This window comes from Salmo salar, chromosome 18 (assembly GCF_965601325.2).
Source record: "Salmo salar chromosome 18, fSalSal1, whole genome shotgun sequence".
Lineage (NCBI taxonomy): Eukaryota > Metazoa > Chordata > Actinopteri > Salmoniformes > Salmonidae > Salmo > Salmo salar.
Genome location: NC_138308.1, coordinates 58,254,265 through 58,278,473, shown reverse-complemented (window position 1 = coordinate 58,278,473; position 24,209 = coordinate 58,254,265). Strand labels below are relative to the sequence as shown.

Below are 24,209 nucleotides of genomic sequence, written 5' to 3'. Positions count from 1 at the left end.
TAATGCAGGAAAGTGGATAAATGACCAAGATAATGCAGGAAGTAGATCAATAACCAAGATAATGCAGGAAGTGGATAAATGACCAAGATAATGCAGGAAGTGGATAAATGACCAAGATAATGCAGGAAAGTGGATAAATGACCAAGATAATGCAGGAAAGTGGATAAATGACCAAGATAACGCAGGAAGTAGACAAATGACCAAGATAATAGCTTGAACATCTTTCTAAAAGGAAACCACGTATCCTTATTTTATTTAGATGAGAAACCCTTTTTACCGTAACATCTACTCGCCTTCACTGAAAAGAGTTAACTGGAAGTCCAATGTTGAACAAAATACAACAACAAAAAGGTGAAAGATAGTCACTTCCACGATCAGCAGTCATCTGTCCATAGATCACGTCTGTCTGTTCCTGCACTGAGGAACGGAACATCTAAATTGGCTCATTCATCCCCCTTCCTCCTCCTCCCCTGTAACTATTCCCCAGGTCGTTGCTGTAAAATAACAGTTGAAATAAAATACAACGCGTTTTCAAAAAAAAAAAAAAAATGTTTTTATTTGTACAAAGACACAAAGACATTTATAACCGTAGACATTCTGCAGCGTGTCGGTGTTCTACTTGGGTCCCAGCATCTCATGCGGCTTGACCCATGCGTCAAACTCTTCTGCTGTCAGGTATCCTAGCTTGATAGCAGTTTCCTTGAGGTTTCCTCCCTCTTTGTGAGCCGTCTTGGCAATCTTAGCAGCTTTGTCATAACCTATTGAGAAGATAGAGAAGGGTCTGAATTCAGACGTTAAAAATACTGAAGCGTCATTAAGACTGATGACAAACCATGACCATTCTACTTCCTCAACTACCTCCACGTCTAAAACACTGAAGACCTGAGCCTCAGAGAATACAATTAAGGAACCAATAGCAGAACCTCGAAGACTACAGACGAGGTGATGTATGCGGACGTGACGGTTGGCGGTCCCGACAGTGAACTCCTGGGTTCTGTAAATGTCCCTATTCAAAATGGAGTGCAAAACGTCTGACCAGGGCCAAGAGGGGGAACCGGGTGCTGCTGGGGCTGATGGGAACAAGAGGCATCTGGTGTTTCCTACGTCAAGCTACTCCTTCAACACCGCTGTTGCCCTCTGGGGGGGGGGGGGGGGGGGGGGGGGGGCGAGGGTCTCACTAACTCCTGTTAAACACAGGGTCTGACAGGGGGAGAGGACATGACACTATCTCCACTCCCACCAGGGGACACCCTACACACTAAGCCACCAGACTCCCTACACACTAAGCCACCAGACTGCCTACACACTAAGCCACCAGACTGCCTACACACTAAGCCACCAGACAGAGGGGGGACTCCCTACACACTAACCCACCAGACTCCCTACACACTAAGCCACCAGACTCCCTACACACTAAGCCACCAGACAGAGGGGACTCCCTACACACTAAGCCACCAGACTCCCTACACACTAAGCCACCAGACAGAGGGGGGACTCCCTACACACTAACCCACCAGACTCCCTACACACTAACCCACCAGACTCCCTACACACTAACCCACCAGACTCCCTACACACTAACCCACCAGACTCCCTACACACTAAGCCACCAGACAGAGGGGACTCCCTACACACTAAGCCACCAGACAGAGGGTAGACTCCCTACACACTAAGCCACCAGACAGAGGGTAGACTCCCTACACACTAAGCCACCAGACAGAGGGTAGACTCCCTACACACTAAGCCACCAGACAGAGGGTAGACTCCCTACACACTAAGCCACCAGACAGAGTGGACTGTCCCAGTAGGACTCGATCTACTGCAGTAGACAGACTGACTGTGCTGTAGACCAAAACATCTAATTTACAATACTCACACTACAGTCTGGTGAATCTCAGCACTGCTGAAACTTGGGACTGTGACTTACTGCCCTCTAGTGGTTACAGGCGAAAAACAGATGGATAACCTGTTGATTTCTCCTGCAGTTGTATTCTGCACAGTAAATCAAATCAAATGTATTTATAAAGTCCTTCTTACATCAGCTGATATCTCAAAGTGCTGTACAGAAACCCAGCCTAAAACCCCCAAACATCAAGCAATGCAGGTGTAGAAGCACGGTGAGTAGGAAAAACTCCCTAGAAAGGCCAAAACCTAGGAAGAAACCTAGAGAGGAACCAGGCTATGAGGGGGGCCCAGTCCTCTTCTGGCTGTGCCGGGGTGAGATTATAACAGCACATGGCCAAGATGTTCAAACGTTCATAGATGACCAGCAGGGTCAAATAATAATAATCACAGTGGTTGTAGAGGGTGCAACAGGTCAGCACCTCAGGAGTAAATGTCAGCTGGCTTTTTATAGCCGATCATTCAGAGTATCTCTACCGCTCCTGCTGTCTCTAGAGAGTTGAAAACAGCAGGTCTGGGACAGGTAGCACGTCCGGTGAACAGGTCAGGGTTCCATAGCCGCAGGCAGAACAGTTGAAACGGGAGCAGCAGAACAACCAGGTGGTTAGGGGAGTCATCATGCCAGGTAAGGTTCCATAGCCGATCATTCAGAGTATCTCTACTGCTCCTGCTGTCTCTAGAGAGCAGGTATCTAGATCTTGTTCATGACTTTTTGGTACCCTGCTGTATGTCCATACACTACTTTGAAGCACATGCTTTACTACGACACGTACCTATGTGTGGGTTGAGGGCGGTGACCAGCATCAAGGACTCATTCATGAGTTTGTTGATCCTGTCGATGTTAGCTTCAATGCCCACCACACAGTTATCAGTGAAGGAGACTGAGGCATCTCCCAGCAGCCTTGCTGAGTTCAACACGTTCTTAATCTGGGAAGAGGAGGAGGAGAGAGGTGGAGTTACATTATGACTGAGGCATCTCCCAGCAGCCTCGCTGAATTCAACACTTAATCTGGGAGGAGGAGAGGTGGAGTTACATTATGACTGAGGCATCCCCCAGCAGCCTCGCTGAGTTCAACACTTAATCTGGGAAGAGGAGGAGAGAGGAGGTGTTAAGGCATCTGCATGCTTCCCATCCAAAACAGTTCTGAACAGTTTGTGCATACAGTACCAGTCAAATGTTTGGACACACCTATTCATTCCAGGGTTTTTTTTCTTTATATTTACTATTTTCTACATTGTAGAATAATAGTGAAAACATCAAAACTATGAAATAACACATATGAAATCAAGTAGTAACCAAAAAAAGTGTTAAACAAATCAAAATATATTTTACATTCTTCAAAGTAGCCACGCTTTGCCTTGATGACAGCTTTGCAAACCGTCGATGGCCAGTGGCACGTTGGAGAAGTGTGCTCTTCACGGATGAATCCCAGTTTCAACTGTACCGGGCCAGACAGCATTTATGGCTTTTGACATTATGGATCATAGTCTGCTGCTGGAAAAACGTGTGTGTTATGGCTTTACACCCCCTGCTATAATGTGGATAAAGAGTTACCTGTCTAACAGAACGCAGAGGGTGTTCTTTAATGGAAGCCTCTCCAACATAATCCAGTTTAGAATCAGGAATTCCCCAGGGCAGCTGTCTAGGCCCCTTACTTTTTTCAATTTTTACTAACATGCCACTGAATTTGACTAAAGCCAGTGTGTTTATGTGGATGACTCAACACTATACACGTCAGCTACTACAGCGACTGAAATAACTGCAACACTCAACAAAGAGCTGCAGTTAGTTTCAGAGTGGGTGGCAAGGAATAAGTTAGTCCTAAATATTTCTAAAATTTATAGCATTGTATTTGGGACAAAACATTTACTAAACCCTAAACCTCAACTAAATATTGTAATGAATAATATGGAAATTGAGGAGACTAAACTGCTTGGAGTAACACAAGATTGTAAACTGTCCTGGTCAAAACATATTGATACAACAGTAGCTAAGATGGGGAGAAGTCTGTCCATAATAAAGTGCTGCTCTACCTTCTTAACAACACTATCAACAAGGCAGGTCCTACAGGCCCTAGTTTCTACCTTCTTAACAACACTATCAACAAGGCAGGTCCTACAGGCCCTAGTTTCTACCTTCTTAACAACACTATCAACAAGGCAGGTCCTACAGCCCCTAGTTTTGTCTGACCTGGACTACTGTTCAGTCGTGTGGTCAGGTGCCACAAAAAGGAAAATTGCAATTGTCTCAGAACAGGGCAGCACGGCTGGCCCTTGGATGTACACAGAGAGCTAACATTAATAATATGCAAGTCAATCTCTCCTGGCTCAAAGTGGAGGAGAGATTGACTTCATCACTACTTGTATTTATGAGAGGTATTGACATGTTGAATGCACCGAGCTGTCTGTTTAAACTACTGGCACACAGCTCAGACAACCATGCATACCCCATAAGACATGCCACCAGTGGTCTCTTCACAGTCCCCAAGTCCAGAACAGACTATGCGAGGCACACAGGACTACATAGAGCCATGACTACATGGAACTCTATTCCACATCAGGTAACTGATGCAGCAGTACAATCAGATTTAGAAAACAGGTAAAAATACACCTTATGGAACAGTGGGGACTGTGAAGCAACACAAACATAGGCACACACACACACGATAATATAGGCACACATGGACTTAGTACTGTAGATATGTGGTAGTGGTGGAGTAGGGGCCTGAGGGCACACAGTGTGTTGTGAAATCTGTGAATGTATTGTAATGTTTTTTAAAAAAAATTGTATAAACTGCCTTAAATTTTGCTGGACCCCAGGAAGAGTAGCTGCTGCGTTGACAGGAACTAATGGGGATCCATAATAAACCCCAGGAAGAGTAGCTGCTGCCTTGGCAGGAACTAACGGGGATCCATAATAAACCCCAGGAAGAGTAGCTGCTGCCTTGGCAGGAACTAACGGGGATCCATAATAAACCCCAGGAAGAGTAGCTGCTGCCTTGGCAGGAACTAACGGGGATCCATAATAAATACAAAGCATCGTCTTAGTCCACGGTGAAAGTGGCCTATTAGCATCGTCTTAGTCCACGGTGAAAGTGGCCTATTAGCATCGTCTTAGTCCACGGTGAAAGTGGCCTATTAGCATCGTCTTAGTCCACGGTGAAAGTGGCCTATTAGCATCGTCTTAGTCCACGGTGAAAGTGGCCTATTAGCATCGTCTTAGTCCACGGTGAAAGTGGCCTATTAGCATCGTCTTAGTCCACGGTGAAAGTGGCCTATTAGCATCGTCTTAGTCCACGGTGAAAGTGGCCTATTAGCATCGTCTTAGTCCACGGTGAAAGTGGCCTATTAGCATCGTCTTAGTCCACGGTGAAAGTGGCCTATTAGCATCGTCTTAGTCCACGGTGAAAGTGGCCTATTAGCATCGTCTTAGTCCACGGTGAAAGTGGCCTATTAGCATCGTCTTAGTCCACGGTGAAAGTGGCCTATTAGCATCGTCTTAGTCCACGGTGAAAGTGGCCTATTAGCATCGTCTTAGTCCACGGTGAAAGTGGCCTATTAGCATCGTCTTAGTCCACGGTGAAAGTGGCCTATTAGCATCGTCTTAGTCCACGGTGAAAGTGGCCTATTAGCATCGTCTTAGTCCACGGTGAAAGTGGCCTATTAGCATCGTCTTAGTCCACGGTGAAAGTGGCCTATTAGCATCGTCTTAGTCCACGGTGAAAGTGGCCTATTAGCATCGTCTTAGTCCACGGTGAAAGTGGCCTATTAGCATCGTCTTAGTCCACGGTGAAAGTGGCCTATTAGCATCGTCTTAGTCCACGGTGAAAGTGGCCTATTAGCATCGTCTTAGTCCACGGTGAAAGTGGCCTATTAGCATCGTCTTAGTCCACTGTGAAAGTGGCCTATTAGCATTGTCTTAGTCCACTGTGAAAGTGGCCTATTAGCTTTGTCTTAGTCCACGGTGAAACTGGCCTATTAGCATTGTCTTAGTCCACGGTGATATCAGTTCTTACCATCATTGGCTTGAAGACGTTCAGCTCAAAGTGTCCGTTGCTGCCTCCGATAGTCACAGCCACGTTGTTTCCCATAACCTGGGCTGCTACCATGGTCATGGCTTCACACTGGGTGGGGTTCACTTTCCCTGGAAGATATACATTCACACACAGTTCAAACCCCGGGGTTAAAACCCCGCGGTTAAAACCCCTGCGGTTAAAACCCCTGCGGTTAAAACACCGGGGTTAAAACCCCTGCGGTTAAAACACCGGGGTTAAAACACCGGGGTTAAAACCCCAGGGTTAAAACCCCGTGGTTAAAACCCCGTGGTTAAAACCCCGTGGTTAAAACCCCGTGGTTAAAACCCCATATTACTTAAAACACATATTGGTTAAAACACACGGTCGACCCCTTTTGGCCTTTTTCCCCTGCTGGACATACTGTTGTTGTTTTACTGTTACAAACTGTTCTATTTGTGCAAATAAACTAAACCCAGTCCAAGGTAGAGCTGTAACGTTCCACTAGCTCCAATCACAACCTGTACCACAACAATACAGCTGAACAGAGGTCAACAACATGACTTCTGAGGGGAGGGTAAACACTGGACAGCACCACTTTCAAGGCTCTCAAAAAATGTCAAGGCCGTCTTCAGTAGAAAGAAGACTCTAATCATCCCATCAACACGATCCCTTCATGTCATGAACGTAGGTTCCTTACCTTTTGAAATCCTCCAGAAGTATTTGTCAACATGTTATTGTGGGGGGTAGTCTGACTAAAGGCAGGTTGTGGGTAGCTAGAGAGGTAGTCTGACAAAGGCGGGTTGTGGGTAGCTAGAGAGGTAGTCTGACTAAAGGCAGGTTGTGGGTAGCTAGACGGTATAAAGTAGAGGTCAAGGAGGGGGAAGAAAAGGCCTGGACAAAAATACGTCTTGAAACCTGACCCACCCTAGATGTGTCATGGATGATTTCTGACAGCTGGGAGTTCGGTGGGGGTCATGTACAGTGAGGGGGAAAAGTATTTGATCCCCCTGCTGATTTTGTACGTTTGCCCACTGACAAAGAAATGATCAGTCTATAATTTTAATGGTAGGTTTATTTGAACAGTGAGAGACAGAATAACAACAAAAAATCCAGAAAAACGTTTGTCAAAAATGTTATAAAATGATTTGCATTTTAATGAGGGAAATAAGTATTTGACTCCTCTGCAAAACATGACTTAGTACTTGGTGGCAAAAACCTTGTTGTTGGCAATCACAGAGGTCAGACGTTTCTTGTAGTTGGCCACCAGGTTTGCACACATCTCAACTCGAACCGTCAGCTCCCTCCACAGATTTTCTATGGGATTAAGGTCTAGAGACTGGTTAGGCCACTCCAGAACCTTAATGTGCTTCTTCTTGAGCCACTCCTTTGTTGCCTTGGCCGTGTGTTTTGGGTCATTGTCATGCTGGAATACCCATCCACGACCCATTTTCAATGCCCTGGCTGAGGGAAGGAGGTTCTCACCCAAGATTTGACGGTACATGGCCCCGTCCATCGTCCCTTTGATGCGGTGAAGTTGTCCTGTCCCCTTAGCAGAAAAACACCCCCAAAGCATAATGTTTCCACCTCCATGTTTGACGGTGGGGATGGTGTTCTTGGGGTCATAGGCAGCATTCCTCCTCCTCCAAACACGGCGAGTTGAGTAGATGCAAAAGTGCCCCATTTTAGTCTCATCTAACCACAACACTTTCACCCAGTTGTCCTCTGAATCATTCAGATGTTCATTGGCAAACTTCAGACGGGCATGTATATGTGCTTTCTTGAGCAAGGGGACCTTGCGGGCGCTGCAGGATTTCAGTCCTTCACGGCGTAGTGTTTTACCAATTGTTTTCTTGGTGACTATAGTCCCAGCTGCCTTGAGATCATTGACAAGATCCTCCCGTGTAGTTCTGGGCTGATTCCTCACCATTTTCATTATCATTGAAACTCCACGAGGTGAGGTCTTGCATGGAGCCCCAGGCCGAGGGAGATTGACAGTTCTTTTGTGTTTCTTCCATTTGCGAATAATCGCACCAACTGTTGTCACCTTCTCACCAAGTTGCTTGGCGATGGTCTTGTAGCCCATTCCAGCCTTGTGTAGGTCTACAATCTTGTCCCTGACACCCTTGGAGAGCTATTTGGTCTTGGCCATGGTGGAGAGTTTGGAATCTGATTGATTGATTGCTTCTGTGGACAGGTGTCTTTTATACCGGTAACAAACTGAGATTAGTAGCACGCCCTTTAAGAGTGTGCTCCTAATCTCAGCTCGTTACTTGTATTAAAGACACCTGGGATCCAGAAATCTTTCTGATTAAGAGGGGGTCAAATACTTATTTCCCTCATTAAAATGCAAATCAATTTATAACATTTTTGACATGAGTTTTTCAGGATTTTTTGTTGTTGTTATTCTGTCTCTCACTGTTCAAATAAACCTACCATTAAAATTATAGACTGATCATTTCTTTATCAGTGGGCAAACGTACAAAATCAGCAGGGGATCAAATACTTTTTCCCCCTCACTGTACATGACTCTCAGCTGTCAGAAATCATCCATCATGCAGCTGGGAGTTAGGGTGGGGGGGGGGGGGGGGGGGGTCATGCAGCTCTGTTCTAACAGCTGGGTGGGTGGGGGGGGGTCATGCAGCTCTGTTCTAACAGCTGGGTGGGGGGGGGGGGTCATGCAGCTCTGTTCTAACAGCTGGGTGGGGGGTCATGCAGCTTTGTTCTAACAGCTGGGAGTTAGGGTGGGGGGGTCATGCAGCTCTGTTTTAACAGCTGGGAGTTAGGGTGGGGGGGGGGTCATGCAGCTGGGAGTTAGGGTGGGGGGGGGTCATGCAGCTCTGTTCTAACAGCTGGGAGTTAGGGTGGGGGGGGGTCATGCAGCTGGGAGTTAGGGTGGGGGGGTCATGCAGCTCTGTTCTAACAGCTGGGAGTTAGGGTGGGGGGGGGTCATGCAGCTCTGTTCTAACAGCTGGGTGGGGGGTCATGCAGCTTTGTTCTAACAGCTGGGAGTTAGGGTGGGGGGGTCATGCAGCTCTGTTTTAACAGCTGGGAGTTAGGGTGGGGGGGGGGTCATGCAGCTGGGAGTTAGGGTGGGGGGGGTCATGCAGCTCTGTTCTAACAGCTGGGAGTTAGGGTGGGGGGGGGTCATGCAGCTGGGAGTTAGGGTGGGGGGGGTCATGCAGCTCTGCACTAACAGCTGGGAGTTAGGGTGGGGGGGGGTCATGCAGCTCTGTTCTAACAGCTGGGAGTTAGGGTGGGGGGGTCATGCAGCTCTGTTCTAACAGCTGGGAGTTAGGGTGGGGGGGGGGTCATGCAGCTCTGTTCTAACAGCTGGGAGTTAGGGTGGGGGGGGTCATGCAGCTGGGAGTTAGGGTGGGGGGGGTCATGCAGCTCTGTTCTAACAGCTGGGAGTTAGGGTGGGGTCATGCAGCTCTGTTCTAACAGCTGGGTGGGGGGTCATGCAGCTTTGTTCTAACAGCTGGGAGTTAGGGTGGGGGGGTCATGCAGCTCTGTTTTAACAGCTGGGAGTTAGGGTGGGGGGGGGGTCATGCAGCTGGGAGTTAGGGTGGGGGGGGTCATGCAGCTCTGTTCTAACAGCTGGGAGTTAGGGTGGGGGGGGGGGTCATGCAGCTGGGAGTTAGGGTGGGGGGGTCATGCAGCTCTGTTCTAACAGCTGGGAGTTAGGGTGGGGGGGTCATGCAGCTCTGTTCTAACAGCTGGGAGTTAGGGTGGGGGGGGTCATGCAGCTCTGTTCTAACAGCTGGGAGTTAGGGTGGAGGGGGTCATGCAGCTGGGAGTTAGGGTGGGGGGGGTCATGCAGCTCTGTTCTAACAGCTGGGAGTTAGGGTGGGGGGGGGTCATGCAGCTCTGTTCTAACAGCTGGGAGTTAGGGTGGGGGGGGGTCATGCAGCTCTGTTCTAACAGCTGGGAGTTAGGGTGGGGGGGGTCATGCAGCTCTGTTCTAACAGCTGGGTGTTAGGGTGGGGGGGGGTCATGCAGCTCTGTTCTAACAGCTGGGAGTTAGGGTGGGGGGGGTCATGCAGCTCTGTTCTAACAGCTGGGAGTTAGGGTGGGGGGGGTCATGCAGCTCTGTTCTAACAGCTGGGAGTTAGGGTGGGGGGGGAGTCATGCAGCTCTGTTCTAACAGCTGGGAGTTAGGGTGGGGGGGGAGTCATGCAGCTCTGTTCTAACAGCTGGGAGTTAGGGTGGGGGGGGTCATGCAGCTGGGAGTTAGGGTGGGGGGGGTCATGCAGCTGAGAGTTAGGGTGGGGGGGGTCATGCAGCTGAGAGTTAGGGTGGGGGGGGTCATGCAGCTGGGAGTTAGGGTGGGGGGGGGGTCATGCAGCTCTGGTCTAACAGCTGGGAGTTAGGGTGGGGGAGGGGTCATGCAGCTCTGTTCTAACAGCTGGGAGTTAGGGTGGGGGGGTCATGCCAGCTGGGAGTTAGGTTGGGGGGGGGGGGGGGGGGGGTCATGCAGCTCTGTTATAACAGCTGGGAGTTAGGGTGGGGGGGTCATGCAGCTGGGAGTTAGGGTGGGGCAAGACCACTGGGACAGATAGATAAAACACAATAACTAAGGTACTATGCCATCTGTGGTATGTCCAAATACTGTTCACTCTTTCAGTGATCTCCTTCACTCCTTTCCTACTTTAATAATGTCTCCTTAATAATGTTTATATATCCTGCATTACTCATCTAATATGTATATAGTGCATTCTATCCTATTCTACTGTATCTTAGTCTATCTATTACTCATCGCATATGTATATACTGTATTCTATCCTATTCTACTGTATCTTAGTCTATGTATTACTCATCTCATATGTATATACTGTATTCTATCCTATTCTACTGTATCTTAGTCTATGTATTACTCATCTCATATGTATATACTGTATTCTATACTATTCTACTGTATCTTAGTCTATGTATTACTCATCTCATATGTATATACTGTATTCTATACTATTCTACTGTATCTTAGTCTATGTATTACTCATCTCATATGTATATACTGTATCTTAGTCTATGTATATACTGTATTCTATTCTACTGTATCAGTCTATGTATTACTCATCTCATATGTATATACTGTATTCTATTCTACTGTATCTTAGTCTATGTATTACTCATCTCATATGTATATACTGTATTCTATTCTACTGTATCTCAGTCTATGCTGCTGTCATGACGTTGGCCTCTGAGTACAGGGAGGACAGTTGACCCCCTCCCCCCTTTGCACCATCCCCCAACCTACCTTCCCCCACCCAGGCCCTGTGTGAAAGGGTTGTAAAAACTCTAAGAGGAGAATCTCTTGCCACATGGCCCATAGAGAGACACAGGAAATTCTTCCAACTCACAGAATTGGGGAGCCAAGCGATATTTGTGTTCTGGAGAAGGTATGGAAGATTGGTGAAGAATCCAGCTACGAACTGGTCCGCTTGGTACAATTTTGTGATACTCAGAAGAGACAATATAGCCATATTACCATAAAACGGTTTATATAATAGCCTCAGCCTTGAGACTTGAATCCATATGGTTGTATAGAATGTATTAATAAGGATAAAGCTATTTGTAATACATTGAGATGCTATGTACTGATGTTAATGTGATAGAATTATATTTCTGTACCAAGCTTAACTCAGTCATCGGCACGCCCCCAGGGACACAGACAGGACCAGGTGTCATGTGACATGTTCACTATAAAACTACCACCCTGATCTACTTTCTTCAGACCCGGCCTCCACTCCATTGCGAGTTAGCCAATAGGTTTGACCATCCAAGTACTCTACTGAAAGTGAACTATACCACGTGGTTAACTTTTAGACTATTGATACCGACAGAATTAAGAACAAGTCTTTGATATTAATTATTAGTCTGCAGCTAAGTAAATTATATCATTGAACGTGAAGACCAACGAAACATCCATTCTATGACGATATTAATTAATGTCGCTTTGAAAGATCCATTCTAACCGAGAGAGAGAGAGAGAGAGAGAGAGAGAGAACTTTCCAACAGAACGACGCTCCAACACGGATCCCGATGACACACTGAGCGTAAATATATATTGATTGCAATTGTTCTCAAATGAGTGAGCGTTCATGTGCGATTGATTAGCATGTCAATGGTTAATAATAATGAACTCTGTGTACCTCCTCAGCTGAACGTTTATGACCCATTGTTAACCTGTTTAGGATAGGGGGCAGTATTGACACGGCTGGATAAAAAACATACCCGATTTAATCTGGTTACCACTCCTACCCAGTAACTAGAATATGCATATACTTATTACATATGGATAGAAAACACCCTAAATTTTCTAAAACTGTTTGAATGGTGTCTGTGAGTATAACAGAACTCAAATGGCAGGTCAAAACCTGAGAGATTCCTTTACAGGAAGTGGCCTGTCTGACCATTTCTTGAAAATCTTTTCCATCTCTATCATTTACTAAGGATCTCTGCTCTAACGTGACACTTCCCACGTCGTCCATAGGCGCTCAGAGCCCGGGAAAAAACAGAATGTCGTCATTCCAGCCCCAGGCTGAAACACATTATCGCCTTTCTCAAGTGGCCGATCAAGGGACACTGGGCTTATGCTCGTGACCCCGACCGCCCCCGCCTTTGGGATTTTTTCCTCTGTTTGCCGAAAAGGAGATTCCCTGTCGGAATATTATCGCTTTTCTACGAGAAAAATGTCGTAAAAATTGATTTTAAACAGCGGTTGACATGCTTCGAAGTACGGTAATGGAATACTTAGAATTTTATTGTCACGAATTGCGCCATGCGCGTGACACTTCTTTACTATTTCGGATAGTGTCTGGAACGCACGAACAAAACGCCGCTATTCGGATATAACGATGGATTATTTTGGACCAAACCAACATTTGTTATTGAAGTAGCAGTTCTGGGTGTGCATTCTGACGAAGACAACAAAAGGTAATCAAACTTTTATAATAGTAAATATGATTATGGTGAGTGCTAAACTTGCCGGGTGTCTAAATAGCGAGCCCGTGATGCCTGGGCTATGTACTTAGAATATTGCAAAATGTGCTTTCACCAAAAAGCTATTTTAAAATCGGACATATCGAGTGCATAGAGGAGGTCTGTATCTATAATTCTTAAAATAATTGTTATGCTTTTTGTGAACGTTTATCGTGAGTAATTTAGTAAAATGTTAGCGAATTCCCCGGAAGTTTGCGGGGGGTATGCTAGTTCTGAACGTCACATGCTAATGTAAAAAGCTGGTTTTTGATATAAATATGAACTTGATTGAACAAAACATGCATGTATTGTATAACATAATGTCCTAGGGTTGTCATCTGATGAAGATCATCAAAGGTGAGTGCTGCATTTAGCTGTCTTCTGGGTTTTGGTGACATTATATGCTGGCTTGAAAAATGGGTGTCTGATTATTTCTGGCTTGGTACTCTGCTGACATAATCTAATGTTTTGCTTTCGTTGTAAAGCCTTTTTGAAATCGGACAGTGTGGTTAGATTAACGAGAGTCTTGTCTTTAAATGGCTGTAAAATAGTCATATGTTTGAGAAATTGAAGTAATAGGATTTTTAACGTTTTGAAAATCGCGCCACAGGCTTGCAGTGGCTGTTACGTAGGTGGGACGAATTCGTCCCGCCTAGCCTAGAGAGGTTAACAAGACACCAGCCATGCCTGTTTAGACCACTAGGGCACATTACTCTACCAATTCTTTGTGACGATAATTACTGTTTGTATACTTTCTGTGAATTAATTAGTTTAGTAAATAAATGATTTTAAGACAATTGATGTATGGATGATTTTAGTAAAGACTGGGTTCGTGCAGATACAACAATTTACGACGTTTGGAATGAGACTGGACGCGAGGTAAAATACACCATTTAAACCAGAAGATAATCGGCCTATACTATAATAGAATATAATATATAATGTTATAATATAGGAAAATTATATTAGGAAAATTATAACTTTGTAATCTGAATATTTTCCTTGGTGCCCCGATCTCCTAGTTAATTACAATTAAACGATTAATCAGTTTAATCGCGTGATAATAATTACAGGGAGTTAATTGATAAACATGTCTTCAGTTTAATAGTACCCCAAAGACACGACACTGCTATGACATTGCTCGTCCATATATTGATATATTCTTAATTCCATTCCTTTACTTAGATTTGTGTGTATTGGGTTTATGTTGTGAAATTGTTAGATTACATGTTAGATATTGCTGCACTGTCGGAGCTAGAAACACAAGCATTTCGCTACACTCGCAATAACATCTGCTAAACACGTGTATGTAACCGATCGAATTTGATTTGACAGTGAACTATATCGTGATGTGCTTGACAACAAAATGGTGAAAACCAGACGACTACGGAAACTCACCAGGCATAATGCTGCTACCAGGCTCGTTCTCAGGCAGACAGAGTTCTCCAAGGCCAGAGCGGGGCCCGGACCCCAGGAAGCGGATATCGTTGGCGATCTTCATCATACTGACGGCCACCGTGTTCAACGCTCCGCTCAGTTCCACCAGAGCATCGTGGGCCGCCAGAGCCTCAAATTTGTTAGGAGCAGTCAGGAAAGGCAGACCTGGAGACAGGATATGACTTCATGTAGACAGGTCTGGATAACATTAGAAACGATTCAAGGTTGACAGAGTATGTAATGTCTGACTTACGCTAACAGCTGGGAGGGAAAACTGTAGCCACAATGCAAACCCTCTGACAGAACCAAGTGACTTGGTGTACAGAGAAAACAGGAGAGAGCCTAGTACAGAACCCTGGGGGACACCAGTAGTGAGACATTAAAGAGGACCCAGTACAGAGCCCTGGGGGACACCAGTAGTGAGACATTAAAGAGGACCTAGTGCAAAGCCCTGGGGGACACCAGTAGTGAGAAAACATGGACCCGACATGACTATGATAACCATTATGAAATGTGTGTGTGTGTGTCCCCTCCTGTACCTGTGAGAGAGGCGACACTAGCAGCTACTTTCTCAGCGAAGCCGATGCGCGTGTTGAGGCCTGTGCCCACGGCAGTACCTCCTGCTGCCAGCTCATATATTCTGGGCATGGCCGTCTTCACTCGCTCAATACTGTACTTCACCTGCTGCACGTACCCGCCGAACTCCTGTAAAAACGTAGAGAAACAGGACCGATAAAAGGTATTTCTACCAGTCAACTTTTTTTTTTTTTTAATGGTTCATTAGGATAGTTTGACATATAGCAGACTAGTGTTGTACGCACAGTACACCGAAAACATCTGTACAAAAAAAAAAAAAAAACGGGTCGGGTACAACATTTTTTGTTACTTTCGTTTCTTCTATCGAAATGTGTCTCACGTTTGGAAATAAAATAAAATGTATTGAAATTAATTAATTTGTCCCGAGTTGATCATAAACCATCAACAGTTACTCGTATTCCCTGCAACTTCCTCAAGAGGCAACGGCAAGGGAAAGCCCGTCTGTGTGGTGTGCTTATGTCTACCACTTTGTGTAGCCGTTAGCATGCTAATGACAACTGTCTGCTGGTAGCTGGAAAGGCTAATGAGGTGATAATGCTAATGACAAACGTCTTCTGGTAGCTGGAAAGGCTAATAAGGCTAATGATAAACATCTTCTGGTAGCTGGAAAGGCTAACGAGGCGATAATGCTAATGACAAACGTCTTCTGGTAGCTGGAAAGGCTAATGAGGCGATGAGGCTAATGACAACTGTCTGCTGGTAGCTGGAAAGGCTAATGAGGCGATAATGCTAATGACAACTGTCTGCTGGTAGCTGGAAAGGCTAATGAGGCGATAATGCTAATGATAACTGTCTGCTGGTAGATGGAAAGGCTAATGAGGCGATAATGCTAATGACAACCGTCTGCTGGTAGCTGGAAAGGCTAATGAGGCGATAATGCTAATGACAAACGTCTTCTTGTAGCTGGAAAGGCTAATGAGGCGATGAGGCTAATGATAAACGTCTTCAGGTAGCTGGAAAGGCTAATGAGGCGATAATGCTAATGACAACTGTCTGCTGGTAGCTAGAAAGGCTAATGAGGCGATGAGGCTAATGATAACCATCTTTTGGTAGATGGAAAGGCTTTCCCAAAAACCTTCTCAATTAAAAGTTAACTACAACGTGGCCCATGCCTACCTGGCAGAATGACATCATGATTATTATTTACATCAATCCAGTGGCCATTTGTTCTGTAAAACTAAATACAGTGTGACTGAGAGCGAAACGCTGCTTTCTCTGCCATGGTATCATTTATGGTATTGAGTATCGTGACAACACCATATCACAGAGACAGACACAAAGACTATCACATTCTCACTGGCGTCCCAGAGACGACGGCACAGCGTCCTGTACCTGTCCCAGGCCCTGTCCCAGAGACAACGGCACAGCGTCCTTCACCTGTCCCACAGACAACGGCACAGCGTCCTGCACCTGTCCCAGAGACAACGGCACAGCGTCCTACCTGTCCCAGAGACAACGGCACAGCGTCCTGTACCTGTCCCAGAGACAACGGCACAGCGTCCTGCACCTGTCCCAGAGACAACGGCACAGCGTCCTGCACCTGTCCCAGCGTCCTGTACCCGTCCCAGAAACAACGGCACAGCATCCTGTCCCCACCCCAGCGTCCTGTCCCTGTCCCAGCGACGACGGCACAGCGTCCTGTGTGTGTGTGTGTGTGTGTGTGTGTGTGTGTGTGTGTGTGTGTGTGTGTGTGTGTGTGTGTGTGTGTGTGTGTGTGTGTGTGTGTGTGTGTGTGTACACGTGTACTGTACCTGTCCCAGAGACAACGGTACAGCGTCCTGTGTGTGCGTGCGTCCGATCTTGATGATGTCTTTAAACTCCACAGCCTTGGCGTGCAGGGCGTCGTGGAGGTGCTGTAGACCAGGCAGCAGAACCTCGTGGACCTCTTTGGCTGCTGCGATGTGCATGGCTGTGGGGAACGTATCGTTGGAGCTCTGCAAGAGTATACAACTACAGGTCCATTCAAATGCTCTGCAAGACCCAACTATTTACATTAATTACAGATTGATTGATATTTAAAAACTCTTTACCTGAGCTTTTCAGATACCCATAAATACAAACATTTAACTAAACGCTGCCGCCCGTTACCCTTCTGAGGGCAAACGCTGCCTCCCGTTACCCTTCTGAGGGCAAACGCTGCCTCCCGTTACCCTTCTGAGGGCAAACGCTGCCGCCCGTTACCCTTCTGAGGGCAAACGCTGCCGCCCGTTACCCTTCTGTTACCCTTCTGTTACCCTTCTGAGGCTCCAAATAAAACAGTCACTAGCTACTTCTATCTGGGTGAAAAACAGTTTATTTCCTTCTTCAACATTTTGTATGAAATGAGAAAGTGTTTCTGAATGGTTAGCGTACCTGGCTTTTGTTGACGTGGTCGTTGGGGTGAACAGGGTCCTTGCTCCCCAGCTTCCCTCCGAGGATCTCGATGGCCCTGTTGCTGATCACCTCGTTGACGTTCATGTTGGACTGAGTTCCTGAACCGGTCTGCCACACCACCAGAGGGAAGTGATCATCCAGCTTACCAGCTGCCACCTGGTCCAAGGGACATGGACATCAGACCAGAGAGGACAACCTGCCTTAGTCTGATCCAAGGGACATGGACATCAGACCAGAGAGGTCAACATGCCTTAGCCTGGTCCAAGGGACATGGACATCAGTTAGTACAGAGAGGACAACATGCCTTAGTCTGGTCCAAGGAACATGGACATCAGACCAGAGAGGACAACATGCCTTAGTCTGGTCCAAGGGACATGGACATCAGTTAGTACAGAGAGGTCAACATGCCTTAGTCTGGTCCAAGGAACATGGACATCAGACCAGAGAGGTCAACATGCCTTAGTCTGGTCCAAGGAACATGGACATCAGTTAGTACAGAGAGGTTAACATGTCTTAGTCTGGTCCAAGGGACATGGACATCAGACCAGAGAGGACAACATGCCTTAGTCTGGTCCAAGGAACATGGACATCAGACCAGAGAGGACAACATGCCTTAGTCTGGTCCAAGGAACATGGACATCAGTTAGTACAGAGAGGACAACATGCCTTAGTCCGAGACCAGTACCAAGGCATTCATCAGTAGAATGAGGGCACCATGGCTAAATGTAACTAGTAGGTCTAATGTAGCTAGCGAATAGCTTGATCCCAGATCTGTTTGTGCCGTCTTGCCAACAACACAAACAGGTCTGGGACCAGGCTAGGTAGCAAGGTCTAAGTGCTCTGCTTTTTGCTCAGTACTGTATCAAATGCTATAGCTATTCTCTACAGCAGTGGAAGCCTAATGTTTAGAATCAGACAGGTACCCAGGCTGATCTGTCTAATCTGTGAACTCCCTCTCTCCCTCTCTCTCCCTCCCTCCCCTGTAGTGGTGTTGTTGTTGTTGTTAGTGTCGCTGTTCACCCTGTATTAGGCACCTCATCAGCAGCCTGCACGATGGCATCAGCCAGCTTCGGGTCCAGTCCATAGTCCTTGTTGACCTCTGCAGCAGCCCTCTTCAGAATCCCGAAGGCTTTGATCACCTGGATCTGTTGGGACGAGGAAAGGAAGCGGTAGTGAGGACGTGGGGAGCTACGATGAATTTACTGTTACACAAGGATACACAAGAATACGTGAAGTAACCTTTAGTCTGATCTGAATCTGGGATAATAGGACAGGAAACGTTGCAAGGATGTGTGTCCAATTTGTAGTGAGAGCTAGCCACAGCCAGTGGGACTGGTGACCCACAGCCAGCGGGACTGGTGACCCACAGCCAGCGGGACTGGGGACCCACAGCCAGCGGGACTGGGGACCCACAGCCAGCGGGACTGGGGACCCACAGCCAGCGGGACTGGGGACCCACAGCCAGCGGGACTGGGGACCCACAGCCAGCGGGACTGGGGACCCACAGCCAGCGGGACTGGGGACCCACAGCCATGTCTCAAGCTACAACTTGATAGATGAAGTAACATTTAGTCTGAACTTACTGGCATTCTCTCTGACGGTCCTCCGATCTTGAAGTTCATGGTGGACCGGACTGTCTGAGCCCCATAATACTTGTCAACTGGCACCTTCAGCTCTCCAAAGGTGTCTGCTTCAATTCTGTACTCTGAAGACTGAACAACAACATCGAGACAGTCAAACAGCAAAGATGAAAAGTCAGTCGGGGTTACTTGACGGCGGCTAGCTACGTGGGTTACTTGACGGCGGCTAGCTACGTGGGTTACTTGACGGCGGCTAGCTATGTGGGTTACTTGACGGCGGCTAGCTACGTGGGTTACTTGACGGCGGCTAGCTACGTGGGTTTCTTGACGGCGGCTAGCTACGTGGGTTACTTGACGGCGGCTAGCTACATGGTTATTTAGTTAGAGAGGCATAATCTCAACAACAAAAAAGTAGTAGCTAGCTTATAGACTTGCTTTGTTGACATTTGAAAGCTAACCTCTCTCAAGACTAAACAAACAAAACGGTTGTTTCTCAGGCTGACCTATCAGGTGTTTAGATACAGAACTCCTAGCTAAAATTGTAGGTAAAACAAAATAAAAAAAATAAAAAAAAGTGTTGGTATGCAGTTTGCCAAGTACCTCGACTCCTCCACGGAGTTGAGAGTAAACTGTTTATTTTTTTTAAATGAACCTCTAGGGCTGTGGAGGTCATAACATTTTTGGCAGCAGGTTATTGTCATGCAAAAAGTAAGCCGGTCTAACAGTAATTTATCGTTAATTAAAACGTTTAGCATCTCCAGGCCTCCAGCATACAAGCCGCTGATGAGCGCCATTGGAACATCTACAGTTAAAATAGTCTAATAAATTAATTTAAAAGATACACCATCACAACACAGCCATTATATATTTTAATCAGAAACATTATGATATGTAGAAAATGTATTTCAGAAGAACAGAATATATGTGTTGGTCTACTGTATGTTATCTGGCAATTTTCCATGATATAGACTGTAGGCTTGTTCATCACACAGAGTTACACATGGAGTAAATTTAGAAAGGCCCACTGTGTAACGTGCAGAAACAGGTGCAGGGGGAAAGACGTGGAATCTGTATACACTGGAACAGAGAACGGAGGCTGCGCACATTCCCCTGTCCGTTTCCTAGGTTACTTTGGTTTTATAACAGAACATGTGCTTTGAGAAATAAATTTAAAAAAATAAAAATAAAAAATAAAACTCATTTCCCTCCATGCATCAACCACTGTTTGAGGAGCTCTCGCTGCCCGACAGGAGATATTCCACCCAGTACTCTGTATGCCATGGGCTCTCAGATCTTCCATCAGCTACCCAGTACTCTGTATGCCATGGGCTCTCAGACCTTCCATCAGCTACCCAGTACTCTGTATGCCATGGGCTCTCAGACCTTCCTTCAGCTACCCAGTACTCTGTATGCCATGGCCTCTCAGACCTTCTGTCAGCTACCCAGTGCATAATTTGGATAATCAAGTGAAATCTGTACGGTAACAATCGATAGTAAGATGTTTCCGCAACAAAACATATTTCACTAAACTGTTGACAGCCAGTCTGCCTGCTCGAGTAAAATTTTACTCATACTTAAGTAAAATTAAAGATACCTTAAAAGAAAATGACTCAAGTAAAATACTACTTGAGTAAAAGTCTAAAAGAATATGACTCAAGTAAAATACTACTTGAGTAAGTCTAAAAGTATTTGGTTTCAAAATGTACTTAAGTATCAAAAGTAAAAGTATAAATTCATTTTTAATTCCTTATATTAAAGCAAAACAGACGTCACAATTTTCTTATTTAATTATTATTATTTATTTTTTGTGCAATTTTCCTGTCCTGCTAAGCATTCAAAATGTACTTTTGGGTGTCAGGGAAAATGTAAGGAGTAAAAATTACATTATGTTATATAGGAATGTAGTGGAGTAAAATGACATTTTATATAGGAATGTAGTGGAGTAAAATGACATTATGTTATATAGGAATGTAGTGGAGTAAAATTAAAAGTTGTCAAAAATATAAATAAAGTACAGATACTAAAAAAAAAAATACTTACGTAAAAATAATTGAAAGTACTACTTAAGTACTTCACGCCACTGAGCACAGGGTAACCAGTCCATCCACTACACATAATAAAGGTTTATACTCAAAAGGTGATTGCTGGAATGTGTTTAATTTTAGAGTATAGGCTAGACCAATGATGTACCAAAGACATCTTAAAATCAGTTTTGTTTTATGTTTTTCCTGCACTTGGTAATATGTGGTAGGCTATGTATTGTATAAGGGCACAATCTTTTTAATTCAGCTGTTTCTTTCGGCTTGGGCTCATAAGCTCTATGTCTATGGCTGTTTTCAACTAATCATCACAGTGTCCAAGTCCAGAACAGATTATGGGAGGCACACAGTACTACATAGAGCCATGGCTACATGGAACTCTATTCCACATCAGGTAACTGATGCAGCAGTAGAATCAGATTTAAGAAACAGATTAAAAACACACCTTACTGGACAGTGAGGACTTTGGACACACACACACACCTGGATTGTGTTGTAGTAGAGTAGTGGCCGGAGGGCACACAATGTATTGTGAAATCTGTTATAAAATGTATTTCAATATTTAAAAAAATATATAATGGTATTATAATGTATATTACTGCCTTCATTTTTGCTGGACCACAGGAAGAGTAGCGGCTGCCTCCTTGTATGTTGAAATTCAACAGTGTGACTTGTGATGAGACTGTTCACAGAAAGGGAGCCTAGATGTTAGAGAGGAGCGAGAGGAGTCTTCCACTCTCTGATTCCTAGGGGCTACTGTTACCCCTGACGTTACCTCGTACCCCTCTGCACACTGACTCCTAATTTACTCCTTGTATAGCCTCGTTATTGCTATTTTATTGACGAACGTTAACTATTTGCTTTTTATTTATTTTTTAATTTAGGACATTTTTCTTGCGTTTGCTCTATGTATTGTTGGGATAAATAAATAAATATAATTGTTGGGATAAATAAACTTTGATTTGAATTCCGTGTTACTTGGCTAGTAAGTTATGTAGTGAAAGTTAGCCCATTAGCACGCTAGCTAGCAGATAAAGTTGTAAACAGACTTTGACCTTCTGCTAGCTTGACAAGATAACATTAGCCAAATGACAAGTTAGCTTACTGCTTGCTACCAGAATATTGCTGTGAATATTTGTTGTTTCATGTTTGAAAGACTACGTTTGTTCTAAAACGCACAATTACTACATTCGTGTAAAGCTAGATAGCAAAGTGGCTAACTATTCATTCATTATCAGCTAATACCGATAGCTAGCCCGTTAGCTAGCCCGTTAGCTAGCCCGTTAGCTAGCCCGTTAGCTAGCCAGTTAGCTAGCCAGTTAGCTTGGCTAACTAATAAGGTCATTTTTGCGGGCCTGCGATGGCCCTAAACAACTGTGTCTAATCTCCGAAAAGACAAAAACACGTACCATTCTGGAAGATATGAGGATAACTCCTGCTACAGGACTGTACTTTGTGTTGTCAATGTTCCTCTGTAACGCCTGGAGGTTACAGTTAAATCGCTGGACGTTTCTCAAACAGCGAAACATTGCGTCTGATCAGCTGTCACTTCAGACCAGGGAGCAGAGCGGAACCAAAATGAGCTAACAACAAGCCTGTGTTAACGCGGGCGGAAACATATATTTACAACATTTCTTGTGCATGGGGGGATAATTTAAAGCAGCACACCGAATAAAAAAAAGCAGTATAAAATGTTATACTACATTTGACTGTCTTCGTGCCTTTGAAACAATTGACGTTGTTTGATATTATAGTATTTGTCATTACATTTTTAGGTCTTTTGGTTTGTCAAAACTAGTGTTGGGTAAATGCAAATGTGTAAAGCAATCATGTAGCCTGTATAGTCGCTAGTGGACGCTATTTACATGTCTTTTAACGGATCTCCAAGACAGGTCAATAAATAGCGGACACTAGCGGATTTCCAGGCTAGAAATCATGCAATGTTGAGTCCTAAAATGCTATCTCTAATTTATTTATTTTATTTTATTTCACCTTTATTTAACCAGGTAGGCAAGTTGAGAACAAGTTCTCATTTACAATTCAGTTATCTCTAATAACTGAAAGGCACAGAGGGATACCAATTTAATTGTCTTTAACTTGAATTTATCCAATGAGGATTTTTAGGCTAAGTTGTTTTAAAGCCTTTGTGTGTTGTTTGTTGGTTGGTAAAAAAGAGCTTGAGCGGAGTCCCCACATCAGTTTTTCGGAGTTGTCACAAGTCCTGCTTTTACTTGGGCAGGAAAATAAAAGTAAGGCATGTGATCTATCAGAAATTGTGCCATGGAATTATAGACGACTTCAAATATTGTCAGTAAAAGTATGCCTCACTTCTGTCATCATTAAGTGCTTTGAGAGGCTCGTTAAGGATCATATCACCTCTAGACCCACTTCAGTTTGCTTACCGCCTCAATAGATCCACAGACGATGCAATCGCCATGGCATTGTACACTGCCCTATCCCATCTGGACAAGAGGAACACCTATGTAACAATGTTGTTCATTGACTATAGCTCAGCATTCAACACCATAGTACCCTTCAAGCCCATCATTAAGTTCGGGGCCTTGGGTCTGAACCTCGCCGTGTGCAATTTGGTCCTGGACTTCCTGACGGGCCGCCCCACCCCCCAGGAAACAACACCACTATGCTGATCCTCAACACAGGGGCCCCACACGGGTGCGTGCTCAGCCCCCTCCTGTACTCTCTGTTCACCCATGACTGCGTGGCCAAGCACGCCTCCAACTCAATCATCAAGTTTGCAGACGACACAACAGTGGTAGGCCTGATTACCAACAACAGCCTACAGGAAGGAGGTGAGGGCCTTGGCGGAGTGGTACCAGGAAAATAACCTCCCTCTCAACATCAACAAAACGAAGGAGCTGATCATGGACTTCAGGAGACAGCAGAGGGAACACATCCCCTATCCACATCGACTGCAGAAGAGAAGGTGAAAAGCTTCAAGTTCCTCTGCGTACACATCACTGACAATCTGAAATGCTCCGTCTACACAGACAGTGTGGTGAAGAAGGCGCAACAGCGCCTCTTCAACCTCAGGAGGCTGAAGAAATGAGTCTTGGCCACTAAGACCCTCACTTTTACAGATGTACAATTGAGAGCATCCTGTCAGGCTGTATCACAGCCTAGTACGGCAACTGCACCGCCCGTGCTCTCCAGAGGGTGGTGTGGTCTGCCCAACACATCACCAGGGGCAAACTGCCTGCCCTCCAGGACACCTACAGCACCCAATGTCACAGGAAGGCCAAAAAGATCATCAAGCTGGGACCGAT

General features: G+C 45.4%; 1 protein-coding gene across 1 annotated transcript; it reads right to left on the bottom strand.

The window, feature by feature from the left end:
* Nucleotides 1-209: 209 nt before the first annotated feature.
* fh (fumarate hydratase) lies at nt 210-22,527 on the bottom strand. Its single transcript, XM_045712428.2, has 10 exons — nt 22,335-22,527; nt 18,890-19,018; nt 18,341-18,451; nt 17,286-17,462; nt 16,685-16,867; nt 14,876-15,041; nt 14,298-14,501; nt 5,919-6,046; nt 2,676-2,829; nt 210-758 (listed from the first exon to the last, which is right to left on the bottom strand). The coding sequence occupies exons 1-10, from the start codon at nt 22,452-22,454 to the stop codon at nt 616-618; spliced, it is 1,515 nt and encodes a 504-aa protein (XP_045568384.1). The 5' UTR covers nt 22,455-22,527; the 3' UTR covers nt 210-615.
* Nucleotides 22,528-24,209: the final 1,682 nt, after the last annotated feature.

Coding starts and splice junctions, on each gene's coding strand:
- fh (XM_045712428.2), bottom strand. CDS start 22,454: ATGTTTCGCTGTTTGAGAAACGTCCAGCGATTTAACTGTAACCTCCAG. Junction 19,019..22,334: donor TCCTCATATCTTCCAGAATG/GTACGTGTTTTT, acceptor GTTGTTGTTCAG/TCTTCAGAGTACAGAATTGA. Junction 16,868..17,285: donor ACCACGTCAACAAAAGCCAG/GTACGCTAACCA, acceptor ATACTCTTGCAG/AGCTCCAACGATACGTTCCC.